Source organism: Schistocerca nitens, chromosome 4, assembly GCF_023898315.1.
Source record: "Schistocerca nitens isolate TAMUIC-IGC-003100 chromosome 4, iqSchNite1.1, whole genome shotgun sequence".
NCBI classification, from domain to species: domain Eukaryota; kingdom Metazoa; phylum Arthropoda; class Insecta; order Orthoptera; family Acrididae; genus Schistocerca; species Schistocerca nitens.
In genome coordinates, this window is record NC_064617.1 from 687,461,962 (window position 1) to 687,475,181 (window position 13,220).

At 45.1% G+C, this 13,220-nt stretch overlaps 1 protein-coding gene across 1 annotated transcript in view; it reads right to left on the reverse strand.

Moving 5' to 3' along the window:
* Nucleotides 1–13,220, reverse strand: part of LOC126251878 (NADPH--cytochrome P450 reductase) — a 236,041-nt gene that overhangs the window by 87,243 nt on the left and 135,578 nt on the right. Inside the window, exon 3 of the mRNA XM_049952568.1 lies at nt 8,911–9,100. Within this exon, the coding sequence (XP_049808525.1) occupies nt 8,911–9,100 (190 nt within the window). The remainder of the gene's footprint in view (nt 1–8,910; nt 9,101–13,220) is intronic.

A 13,220-nucleotide genomic window follows, 5' to 3' on the forward strand; every position in this document is an offset into this window, starting at 1 on the left:
GCTCTCCTGTGAAGCCTCTCCATCATAATATGCTACATTCTTTTCCGTAACTGTATTTTTAAATAGAAAAATCGATACATGTAAGTCTACCACTACCTACTCTCTACTTAGAAATTCAGTTACGGAGTAAAAATGAGCCGCGAGCGGAAATAATTTAAAATCTTTTTCAATACTTTCATTATCTGCGAGCACCTTTAACTCTCATGGGAGTACGTCAATTATTTTTATGGCTGCACACTTTGCTCCTTTCTTTCCAAGAGTAAGGTTAAACTATAGTCAGTGGAGGCAATTTTTGTTCCTAGTGTTACATTTATAAATGCTACAGTTATTTTCGGATTGCGCCTTATTAATCCTAACAAACTTCATAAGAAAAATGGTTCAAATGGCTCTGAGCACTATGGGACTTACCTTTTGAGGTCATCAGTCCCCTAGAACTTAGAACTACTTAAACCTAACCAACCTAAGGACATCACACACATCCATGTCCGAGGCAGAATTCGAACCTGCGACCGTAGCGGTCGCGCGGTTCCACACTGTAGCGCCTAGAACCGCTCGGTCACATCGGCCGGCTACAACCGTTCGCTCGACGGAAGATCCGTACACAAAGACTGGAAAGTTGCACAGGTCACACCAATATTCAAGAAAGGTAGTAGGAGTAATCCACTAAATTACAGGCCCATATCGTTAACGTCGATATGCAGCAGGATTTTGGAACATATGTTGTGTTCGAACATTATGAATTACCTCGTAGAAAAAAAGCTCTTTATTCACATGAAGTGTTGAGTACTATTGACAAGGGATTTCACGTCGATTCCGTATTTCTGGATTTCCGGAAGGCTTTTGACACTGTACCGCACAAGCGGCTCGTAGTGAAATTGCGTGCTTCTGGAATATCGTCTCAGTTATGTGACTGGATCTATGATTTCCTGTCTGAGAGGTCACAGTTCGTAGTAACTGACGGAAAGTCGTAGAGTCAAACAGAAGTGATTTCTGGCGTTCCCCAAGGTAGTATTATAGACCCTTTGCTGTTCCTTATCTGTATAAACGATTTGGGAGACAATCTGAGCAGCCGTCTTCGGTTGTTTGCAGACGAAGCTGTCGTTTATCGACTAATCAAGTCATACGAAGATCAAAACAAACTGCAAAACGATTCAGAAAAGACATCTGAATGGTGCGAAAAGTGGCCGTTGACCCTAAATAAAGAAAAGTGTGAGGTCATTCACATGAGTGCTAAAAGGAACTCAAACTTCGGTTACGCAATAAATCAGTCTAATCTAAAAGCCGTAAATTCAACTAAATACCTAGGTATTACAATTACGAACAACTTAAACTGGAAGGAATACAGAAAATGTTGTGGGTAAAGCTAACCAAAGATTGCGTTTTATTGGAAGGACACTTAGAAAATGTAACAGACCTACTAAGAAGACTGCCTACACTACGCTTGTCCGTCATCTTTAAGGATACTGCTCCGCAGTGTGGGATCCTTACTAGATAGGACTGACTGAGTACACCGAAAAAGTTCAAAGAAAGGCAGCACGTTTTACATTATCCCGAAATATGGGAGAGAGTGTCACAGAAATGATGTAGGATTTGGACTGGACATCATTAAAAGAAAAACGTTTTTCGTTGCGACGAAATTCCAATCACCAACTTTCTCTTCCGAATGCGAAAATATTTTGTTGACATAGAGGAACGATCACCACGATAAAATAAGGGAAATCAGAGCTCGTACGGAAAGATATAGGTTTTCATTCTTTCCGCGCGCTATACGAGATTGGAATAATAGAGAATTGTGAAGGTGGTTCTATGAACCCTCTGCCAGGCACATAAATGTGATTTGCAGAGTATCCATGTAGATGTAGAACAGAAATTATACGAAGAGAAAATGTTGCTGAACGTAAGTATTTGAGAACGTTTGTAATATGTGGTCTCGACTTCCAAATTCTGGTCATATAGACAAAAAGAAACTTTGAAAGATCAATTGCACTCTGAGATGACAAAAGTCATGGGATGGCGATATGACGATATACATATTAGGCTAGTACAGCGTACACATGGTTTAATAGGGCAGTGCATTGGTGGAGCTGTCATTTGTAGTCATGTGAGAAGGTTTCCGACTCCAATTGGGCCGCACGACGTGAATTACTAGATCTTGAACGCAGAAAGGTAGTTGGAGCTAGATGCATCGGGCGTCCCATTTCGGAAATCGTTAGAGAAATCAGGATTTCGAGATCCAAGAGTGTAAGAGAATACCAAATTGGAGGCATCCCCTCTCACAACGGACAACGCAGTGGCCGACGGCCTTCATTTAACAACAGAGGTCAGCGGCGTTTGAGTAGTTGTCAGTGCTAACAGACAAGCAACAATGCGTGAATTCAACGTGGGGCGTAAGAAGAACATGTCGGCTAGGATGGCGCGGCAAAATTTGGCGTTAATAGGCTAGCAAACGACCAAAGCGAGTGCCTTTGCCAACAGCACGACATCGCCTGGTCTTCTCAGTTGGATCCCACACGACTGGAAAACTGTGGTCAGGTCAGATGAGTCCCGATTTCGGTTGGTAAGAGCAGATGGTAGCATTCGAGTGTGGCGCAGACGCCATGAAGTCATGGACCCAGGTTGTCAAAAAGGCACTGTACAAGCTGGTAGTGGCTCCACAATGGTGTCGGTTGTGTTTACATGGAACAGACTGGATTATTGACTGTAAATGGTTATGTTTGGAATCTGGAGACCATTTGCAGCCATTGATGGACTTCGCCGGCCGGAGTGGCCGTGCGGTTCTAGGCGCTATAGTCTGGAGCCGAGCGACCGCTACGGTCGCAGGTTCGAATCCTGCTTCGGGCATGGATGTGTGTGATGTCCTTAGGTTAGCTAGGTTTAATTAGTTCTAAGTTCTAGGCGACTGATGACCTCAGAAGTTAAGTCGCATAGTGCTCAGAGCCATTTGGGACTTATGTTCCTAAACAACCATGGAATTTTTATGGATGAGAATGCGCCATATCACTGGGCCACAATTATTTGCGATTGATTTGAAGAAACATTCTGGGCAATTCAAGTGAATGATTTGGTCATCGAGATCGCCCGACATAAATCCCATCGAACATTTATGGGACATAATCGAGAGGTAAGTTCAGGCCCAACATCCTGCACCGGTTACACTTTCGCAATTATGTACGGCTATACAGGCAGGATGGCTCAATATTTTTGCAGGGGCCATCCAAAGACTTTATGAGTCCATGCCACGTCGAGGTACTGCACTATGCAGGGCAAAAAGAGGTCGACACGACATTAAGAGGCATCCCATGAGTTTTGTCACCTTACTGTATGTAATTTCCTTTCTCTCGTGCTTTATTGTTGGCTCAAATGGCTCTGAGCACTATGGGACTTAACATCTATGGTCATCAGTCCCCTAGAACTTAGAGCTACTTAAACCTAACTAACCTAAGGACATCACACACATCCATGCCCGAGGCAGGATTCGAACCTGCGACCGTAGCAGTCGCGCGGCTCCGGACTGAGCGCCTAGAACCGCTTGACCACCGCGGCCGCTTTATTGTTAGTTATTGATCCTACATCCTGTAGCGAATTAACTGCAAGTGAATGGCTTTAGTTCTCTGTCATTCCATATTTCTATTGTATCTTTACGAGTAATGGAAGCCAAGTGTTCCTATAAGCATGGCCACATGTTTTACGCCCTGTCGTTAGAGCAAGATGCTGCGGTGTTACACCTTGCCAGCCGAGCACTACAGCTAACCAATGGAACCCAATGAAGATTATGGAAGGCTGTGCGCCTCGACGCTACTTGCAGCTGTTACTCAAGTAGTCTCTCTGAACACTGATTATTCGGTGCTAGTAATGGAAATGTAAAAGAACAGGAAGGGCAGTACCACTATCAGTCCAGATTGCACTCTTTCATTGCGGTATCTTCTGCGTTAAGGTTTACAAGGCAATAGAAAACGAATCTTAAGCACTCAAATCGGGAGGACAGAGTGGATTAGTGTGCAGTACACACTTTATAATACATCAGTTAAAATAAAAATAACAAAAATGTAACCAAGGAAGTCCCTGCAAGGTAGAGACGAGTGAGACATACAAATGCTAGCAATGAGGAGATACTACATTGCAGCATGATGGCGCATTACCTAACTTGGGAGTGATGTGCCGACAGTGACTTGCGGTTGTCTGAGAGGTCAACTGTGATTGACACGTGTCGACTGCTCCGGGGCACCGACAAAAAGACTGACAGTGAGTGATCCTATTGGATGGCGTTTAGAAAACTAGGCCCAAGCAAGGAAACAGCAGACTGTCAGGGTAGGCATTGTTTTATATTGCCGCCGGCCGGAGTGACCGAGCGGTTCTAGGCACTACAGTCTGGAACCGCGCGACCGCTACGGTCGCAGGTTCGAATCCTGCCTCGGGCATGGATGTGTGTGATGTCATTAGGTTAGTTAGGTTTAAGTAGTTCTAAGTTCTAGGGGACTGATGACCTCTGAAGTTAAGTCCCATAGTTGTTGTTTTTTGGGGGAAGAGACCAGGCAGCGACGTCATCGGTCTCATCGGATTAGGGAAGGAAGTCGGCCGTGCCCTTTGAAAGGAACCATCCCAGCATTTGCCTGGAGCGATTTAGAGAAATCATGGAAAACCTAAATCAGGATGGCCGGACGCGGGATTGAACCGTCGTCCTCCCGAATGCGAGTCCAGTGTGCTACCACTGCGCCACCTCGCTCGGTAAGTCTCATAGTGCTCAGAGCCATTTGTTTTATGTTGCCACTGTAAACAGCAGTTCCTACACAAAGTTGTGTGTCTCACCAGCGAGTTCTGAGACAACTCTGTAAGTAGGCTGTTTAGGTTTTTTTATTAGTAACGCCACCTATGTATGAAAATCACTGGCTGTGCTGTGTGCAGTCTGTGGCTGCTTTGCATTGTTGTAATACTCGCCATTGTAGTGTTAGGCAGCTGGCTGTGAACAGCGCGTAGCGTTGCGCAGTTGGAGGTGAGCCGCCAGCAGTGGTGGATGTGGGGAGAGAGATGGCGGAGTTTTGTAATTTGTCATGAACTGCTATATATATGATGATATCAAGGTAAATACATTGTTTGTTCTCTATTAATATCTTTCATTTGCGAACTATCCCTATCAGTAGTTAGTGCCTTCCATAGTTTGAGTCTTTTATTTAGCTGGCAGTAGTGGCGCTCGCTGTATTGCAGTAGCTTGAGCAGCGAAGATTTTTGTGAGGTAAGTGATTTGTGAAAGGTATAGTTTAATGTTAGTCAGGGCCATTCTCTTCTAGAGATTATTGAAAGTCAGATTGCGTTGCGCTAAAAATATTGTGCGTCAGTTTAAGCACAGTCCTGTAAAATTGTTCAAAGGGGACGTTTCAACTCTAGATCCTTTGCGTTACCATTACCTGACTGGTCGTAACCGCTAACTACCTCCCATGAATAGGAGGTGTGGCTATAAAGTAAAGGGGACTGATGCTGTCATAAAGTACACATGAACCAGCGCAATATCTGTGAAGCGTGACGGCTTTTCAGTCGAATGCGGAATCTCTGGTGTCTGTAGACATATCAGCGGGGCCGTTGGCTTCGTTTGTGTCAGAGCTGTTATTTTGTTTTGCCGAAAAAATGACAAGTAAAATAACGGAGTAACGATTGTCTTGGACTTTCACATGAAACTGGGAAAAACTGCTACTGAAACGTATCTTTTACTAAAATGAAGTATAGGGTGAAGACTGTTTATCACAAACGGTTTCTCAGTGACTCAAGCGGTTTCACGATGGCCGAGAAGACATTTGTAGCAAGGGCCTACGGGACGAAACTGCTGACGTTATTTGTCCCTAAACTTACACACAAACACACACACACACACACACACACACACACACACACACACACGCAAACAAACTTAAGCTAACACACACACACACACACACGCAAACAAACTTAAGCTAACTTACGCTGTGGACAACACACACGCCCATACCCGAGGGAGTGTAATCTCTGACAGGGGGGGGGGGGAGTCGCGCGAACCGTGACTAGGCGCCCAAGACCGCGCGGCCGGAGGAGACACTGAACGTGACTCACGCCCAGGGCGCCCTCCAATATCAAAAACGGATTAAAATATCGAAAAAGAAGTTAATATTCGATCTGACCGTCAATTCAGTATTCGACCGATTGCTGAAACTGTAGGAATTGACGAAGGCCGCGTAAGGAAAAATTTACATAATCTGCTTAACATGAGAAGTGTGTGAGCGAAACTGGTGCCGAAAATTCTCATTTTCGAAAAAAAAAGAACCCGTGAAAATGTTTGTACTGACACTCTGAATATCACTGAAAATGATTCTTATTTCTTGGACAGAGTGATAAAATGTGACGGAACCACGAACTTAGCACCAATCCGTGCAGTGGAAGGGCCCAGCTACACCGAGAGCGAAGGACGCTCGGCCGGCCAAAGTGGCCGCGCGGTTCTGGCGCTGCAGTCTGGAACCGCGAGACCGCTACGGTCGCAGGTTCGAATCCTGCCTCGGGCATGGATGTGTGTGATGTCCTTAGGTTAGTTAGGTTTAACTAGTTCTAAGTTCTAGGGGACTAATGACCTCAGCAGTTGAGTCCCATAGTGCTCAGAGCCATTTGAACCATTTTTTTCGAAGGACGCTCGAATGAGCACATCAAGATTCAAACCGATGAGAATTTTTTTTTTTCGGTATTCATGGAACGGTATATTTTCACTGGGTTCCTGAAGGTCGAAATATTAATGACATTACTACCTTGACGTTCCTGCTCAATTCCGCGAGGAAATAAGAACAAATTGGCCAGGTGCGAGCAGGACTTGCGCACTAAGGATTCCGCACAAAATTATGTACGTAGACAATTAGAGAAAGTCTACCATTTTTGCCTTTAATCAAGATTGATACTGGTGAGGTATCGGTCCCAGGTATTCCGCGATTGCCGGCCAGAGTGGCCGTGCGGTTCTAGGCGCTACAGTCTGGAGACGAGCGACCGCTACGGTCGCAGGTTCGAATCCGGCCTCGGACATGGATGTGTGTGATGTCCTTAGGTTGGTTAGGTTTAATTAGTTCTAAGTTCTAGGCGGCTGATGACTTCAGAAGTTAAGTCGCATAGTGCTCAGAGCCATTTGAACCATTTATTCCACAATTATCGAGAATATTTTAATTTCGATAATATAAATATGATGAAGCCATGCAGGAGGCAAGTGACCATCATTACAGTAACCAGTAGTTCTCCATTCAGGCTGACTGGGTAACAACAGTAAAAGTCAAACATCAAGCAAGCATGGTTTGTTTCACATACAACTTGAAACGCCATATCTTCATACAGTAATTGCTCCTGGATATCTGATGACGGATTTATTCGTTTTAATTTAAAGTTTGACGTTGGATAACTAATGATAAAAGAAATACTTTTCGTGTAATGTAATTACAAATCAACAATTTTCTTCCATTACTTGTACTGTGACATCTTCCTTCTTGCCAAATTTCATGATTCTAGGTCAATGGGATATACTCTGTAGGCTTTGATGAGTGAATTTAGGAGTATTAAAATATGTGACATAAAAGGCCGAGGCTTTTGGTTTCTCTGACTTAGCAGCTAAGGATCTATAGATCATAGTATGTGACAAATTTCAACTTGACACGTCTACTTGTTCCTGAGAAAAAAAAGGGGTCTTACCAGATGGACTAACAGAGTTATATAAGAAAAGACCAAAAAATGGTGTCTTACAGCTACAGATTTACAATTTCTGGATTTTTTACGTTTTGCTGTATTGTGAAATATTCCTTCTTGCCAGATTTGACGATTCAATGAGAAGTACGTTATAGGTTTTGATGAGTGACTTTGCGACTATTTAAATATGTGACAAATGGCCGTACCTTTTGATTGCATTTACTTAGAAGCTTACATTTATAACGTAGTCAAAGGACCGTATAACTCAGTAAGCGACATAAATTTGAACTTAATACGTCTAACCATTCCCGAGAAAGAGTTTTTAACAATCGGACGGTCAGACACAGACAAGAAAGCGATCCCTTAAGGGTTCCGTTTTTACCGATTGAGGTACGGAACCCTAAAAAAAGAAAATAATTGTGAAAGAACATCAAGATCACGCACCGGCTCTTACCCCATTATCTGTTAACATTTCTCGCGAAGTGAAGCATCTCCGTTTTTACCGATTGAGGTACGGAACCCTAAAAAAAGAAAATAATTGTGAAAGAACATCAAGATCACGCACCGGCTCTTACCCCATTATCTGTTAACATTTCTCGCGAAGTGAAGCATCTCACTGTTAGACCATCCACCTTATTCGCCTAAACTAGCACCCTGTGACTTACACAGTCCCCAAGGTCAAATCTGCATTAAAGAAAAGAGATTTTAGTCCGTTGAAGCGGTACGCGTCATCAAGAAGCTCACACAGAATGACTTCCAGCACTGCTTCCATCAATCCAAAATTCGCGTACTGAGGAGGGGAGTACACTGAGGGTGACAATAATTAAACGTGGCTTTTTTTTTAAGAAAATGTTTTACAGCAATGGTCCCTTTTTTATATAGCCACACTTCGTCTATGGTGTCGTTCTTCAAAAGGAGGAGCTTCTCCAATAGTCACTGCTATCTAGGTGACCACCAATAATTACTGGTCAAAGGCGGGACCTAAATTACTCCTGCACAGAGGGAATAACGTTCAGTAATTTCCGTACGACTCTCGTCTTGAAGCCGCGCGGGATAGCCGTTAGCGTAAGCTAGTTTACGTTAGATTAAGTCTCGAGATGGGACGGGAGGGTGGGGGGCAGGGAGAGGTTGCAGCAGGGGAGGGGGGACAACACAGAAAATATGGAGGCGGTTTTTTAATTTTAAATTATAGCTTAATTCTCTAATAAAATAGATGTAGTGCCAGCCACAGACCATGTCGCATTCCTCGGGGTCCGCCACCATGCCCTTGAGGCGATAGCGCGCTCCCTCCTTGGCGAGCCGGCCGGCGAACTCCTCTGCAGTGCCCGTCTGGCTGCCATAGAACACCACCAGGCTGCGACCCGACGTCTTCAGCTTCTGGATGAACGACTGGTCGGACGCGGGCGCCGTCATTGCCGTTGGTCTGCAACCAATGAGGCAAGTCACCTTTCCTTCCTACCGCTCACAGAACATATTGGCAAAATACATGGACGGAAAAAAGTTGCAACACAAAAAAAAAAAAAAAAAAAAAAAAAAAAATGTACAGAAATGAAATTTCGAATACATTTGTCTAGGTAACATAATTAACTGATTAACACTGCTAGCTCACAGGATAATGTAAGCACGAAATGAGTCATTGCAAATGTGAAATGCTGGTACATTATTAAGCTGTGTAACCGCCAGAATGTTGAATGCAAAACAGTTGCGGGTGTCAGTTTGTGGGATGGAGTTGCATGCCTGTTACGCTTGGTCTGTCAATACTGGGACGGTCAGTGCTGTTTGTGGATGACGCTGAAGTTTCCGTCCGATAATGTCCCATACGTGACCGATTGGAGATAGATTAGGTGATGGAGCAGGCCAATGCAACATGTCGACACTCTGTAGAGCACGTTAAGTTACAACAGCGGTATGTGAGCGAGCGTTATTGTGTTGGAAACCAACTCCTGGAATGTTGATCACGAATGACAGCACAATAGGTCGAATCACCAGATCGACGTACAGATTTGCAATCAGGGTGCGTGAGATAACCACAAGAGAGTGCTCCTGCTGTCATACCAAACAGCACACCAGACCACAAATCCAGGTTTAAGTCCAGTGACAGGTTGGTCGTAGGCCCTAAACTGGCCTCCTCCTAACCAACAAATGGCCATCACTGGCACCGAGGCAGAACCAGCTTCCATAAGAAATCACAACAGACTTCCACCGTACCCTCCAATGAGCTCTTCCTTGACATGACAATTCGCAAATGGGGTCCGTGGAATGCACGCTACAGGGCGCCTGGCACGCAGCTGCTCTTGAAATGACAGATTCGTAACAGTTCGTTATGTCGCTGTGGTGACAGATGCTGCTCTGGTTGCTGCTGCAGATGCAGTAAAATGCGCCAGAGCCATACGCCAAACACTTTTGTCTTCCCACTCGATACTGCCACGTAGCTGTCCGGGGACTAGTCTTCTTTTGACCGTACATTCCCCTGGCCACCGTTGCCGGCAATCGTGTACAGTGGCTAAATTCCTATCAAGTCTTTCTGCAATAACGCACAAGGAACATCGAGCTTCCCGTAGCCCTATTACACGACCTCGTTAAAATACGGTGAGGTGTTGATCGTGGCGTCTGTCGCGTTACGGTCATTCTTGATTATCAGCTCACCATGCCCAATCTCAGGGGTAACGAACGTTGATGACTGTTACAGCGTCTATTAAAAAACCTGATTTTCATCCTCGTAGCGCCACTCTTGTGCGACTGGCGTGAAATTTGAATAGACACCTTCAGACGTAGAAGCACATGTACCAACTTTTCGTTTACGTCGCGCAAAACACTCTACTTGCGATCGTTTTTCCAACAGTGAAGTTTCACCTTCTCCTCCATTCTTTTCCAAGAAAATTTTATTTCTGAATCCGTAGTTGATTAAGTATATTATTGGAAACATAATGCCCACGGCTAAACATCATTGTCTTCATTTATATTTCATCCTTTGTGACTAGTTTCATGGGCTCACTTCCATTTCCATGCGCGCTGTATAAAAATAATACGTAAAGAGTGACTCTCAGCATTAAGATACAAATTTTGACAAATTACACTGTAACAGCATTATAATACCATTAATTTGTGGAAAAATGGCGTGCAGCATTGTTGGCTGGGAGACCTGGAAGGGCAGGTTCAGTAGCCTAATTGGTAAGGTTTATCTATCCTTCGTGCACAATGGCACTTTCCTTCGCGAAAATGAAAAGTGTGTAGAAGGGTGCCGTCCGTGGTAAGTGGAGGCAACTAATGGGTGTTTGTAGTGTGATGTCATGTATTTGATGATGATGATGATGATGTGAGAAGGGAGTAGGTGAAAACTTGTGCCGGCATATAGCCTACTCCTCTCTAACAGCACCAATGATGCAGCGTAGCTTAACGTCCCCATCCGAGAGACGGACCAACTCACTTCATGAGATATCGCGGAGAAGGACACTGGTGCACAGTTTAGTGTTCAGGAACTTGATGCCGCCGGCCGCGGTGGTCTCGCGGTTCTAGGCGCGCAGTCCGGAACCGTGCAACTGCTACGGTCGCAGGTTCGAATCCTGCCTCGGGCATGGATGTGTGTGATGTCCTTAGGTTAGTTAGGTTTAAGTAGTTCTAAGTTCTAGGGGACTGATGACCACAGCAGTTGAGTCCCATAGTGCTCAGAGCCATTTTTGAACTTGATGCCAACCACCCTCATCCCCTTTCCCGTAAGGACAAAGTGTAAGCAACCAACAGCACGTGGCGTACGCGGGCGACTGCCCATCCGAGCACTGGCCACACGCAACATCTCTGACCTCGGTGAGCGTACGGGAGCCGGTGTACAGGTGTTCTACGAGGAGAGGCCATTGCCATTTGATTTACGTAACACAAAGAGAGTTTAATCACTACATGGGTATAATGTAGTTCACATGATAAATAATCTGCAATCTAATAACAGTATTTCGTCATAGGGGCAATATAGATAAATGCACTCTCAGGAAGAAAGTGCAAAGAGGCAACAATAATTATGAACCATCTAGTTCTGCTCTGACCAGCAAACTTTGGTTAAAATAATATATAGATTATGTGGTTTACAACTAATGTTCCGTCTGGGCAGTTTCACTCCCTTCGAGTCCATGGCTACTGTCTACGGTTTCTACACTACTCTTGGAAGAAAGTGGAACACCAAAATCGAGAGATGTGTTCACAATGAAATTACAAAAATGTTCAAATGGCTCTGAGCACTATGGGACTTAACTTCTGAGGTCATCAGTCACTTAGAACTACTTAAACCTAACTAACCTAAGGACATCCATGCCCGAGGCAAGATTCGAACATGCGACCGTCGTGGTCGCGCGGATCCAGACTGTAGCGCATAGAACCGCTCGGCCACTCCGGCCGGCAATGAAATTTATTCCACCGATTGGAGACATGACACTACACAAATGATTAGGATTATATATCTGTACATGCGCTGTGATGACGAAAATCAGTATATAGTAGCGCCACCTCGTGCTGCAATCAGAGCCGCTAGACGTCATGGCACGAATCAAAGAGCGCCTGAATATGCTACTGACCACGCTGTTTGTAGGCGCGTCCACAAAGCATCAACTGTGGTTGCAGGAGGACCTAAACGGACAAGTTGCGACTGTATCCGAGGCATGTTCGATGGGCGAAATGTTAGACGAACGGGCCCGCCAGGGAAGCAGTGGTGCCCGCAATTCTTCGAAGAAGGTTTGCACATTCCTCGCCACATGTGGCTAGGTATTGTCCTGCTGAAATACGGCATGTGGAACCGTCTGCAGGAGGGGCAGTGTCTCGGGCTGTAAGATCTCCCTGATGTAGCGGTAGCTGTTCAGACTGCCCTCGCAGACTTAGGAGGCAAGATCACACATTATAAGCAATGGCGCCCCCAAACTTTGCGTTTGTCCGCCTGCCGCTCAACAATACAGCCTGCACGATTGCGTTCACCACGGCGGCGTCGAATGGGCATGCGGCCATCATTGTAGGACAAGCTGAAGCTGGACTCGTCCGAAAACAGTACATTTTGCCACTCAGCGCGTTAGTGTTAGCGTTCACTTGCCCATTGTAGTCAGAGGCATTGGTGGGTGCTGGTCGATGGAAGCTGACGCAACGTCATGCGTTCCACCAGTGCAGCGCGCAGAGGACAGCGTCAAACCGTCGACGCAGAAATGTCTACACCCGTCGCAGTATCCCAACGTTGCGCCAATTCCGTAGGCGAAGCTGTTCCGTCAGTTACAGTGTGTCATCCAGTACACTGTCACTACGTTTACGTCCGACACATCTTTCGGGAGTCGGAAACAATTTCGGAAAGCGTTTTTCGCTGTCGTGATTACTTGTTAAGGCCTGAAGTGGATTTGCTAGCCCATTCAAATACGGCCTCTGGAAATCAGCTGTTCCAGTTTCTGATGTAACCGGCACAATTGCTATTTCTCTTCGGTTAAATATTAGAAGTAGCTTCATGCTCAGTGTGATATTTCTACTTCTCCTTCACACTGCGAAAAGTCACTACGTCTATATTAGCTGATTTTTTAAAA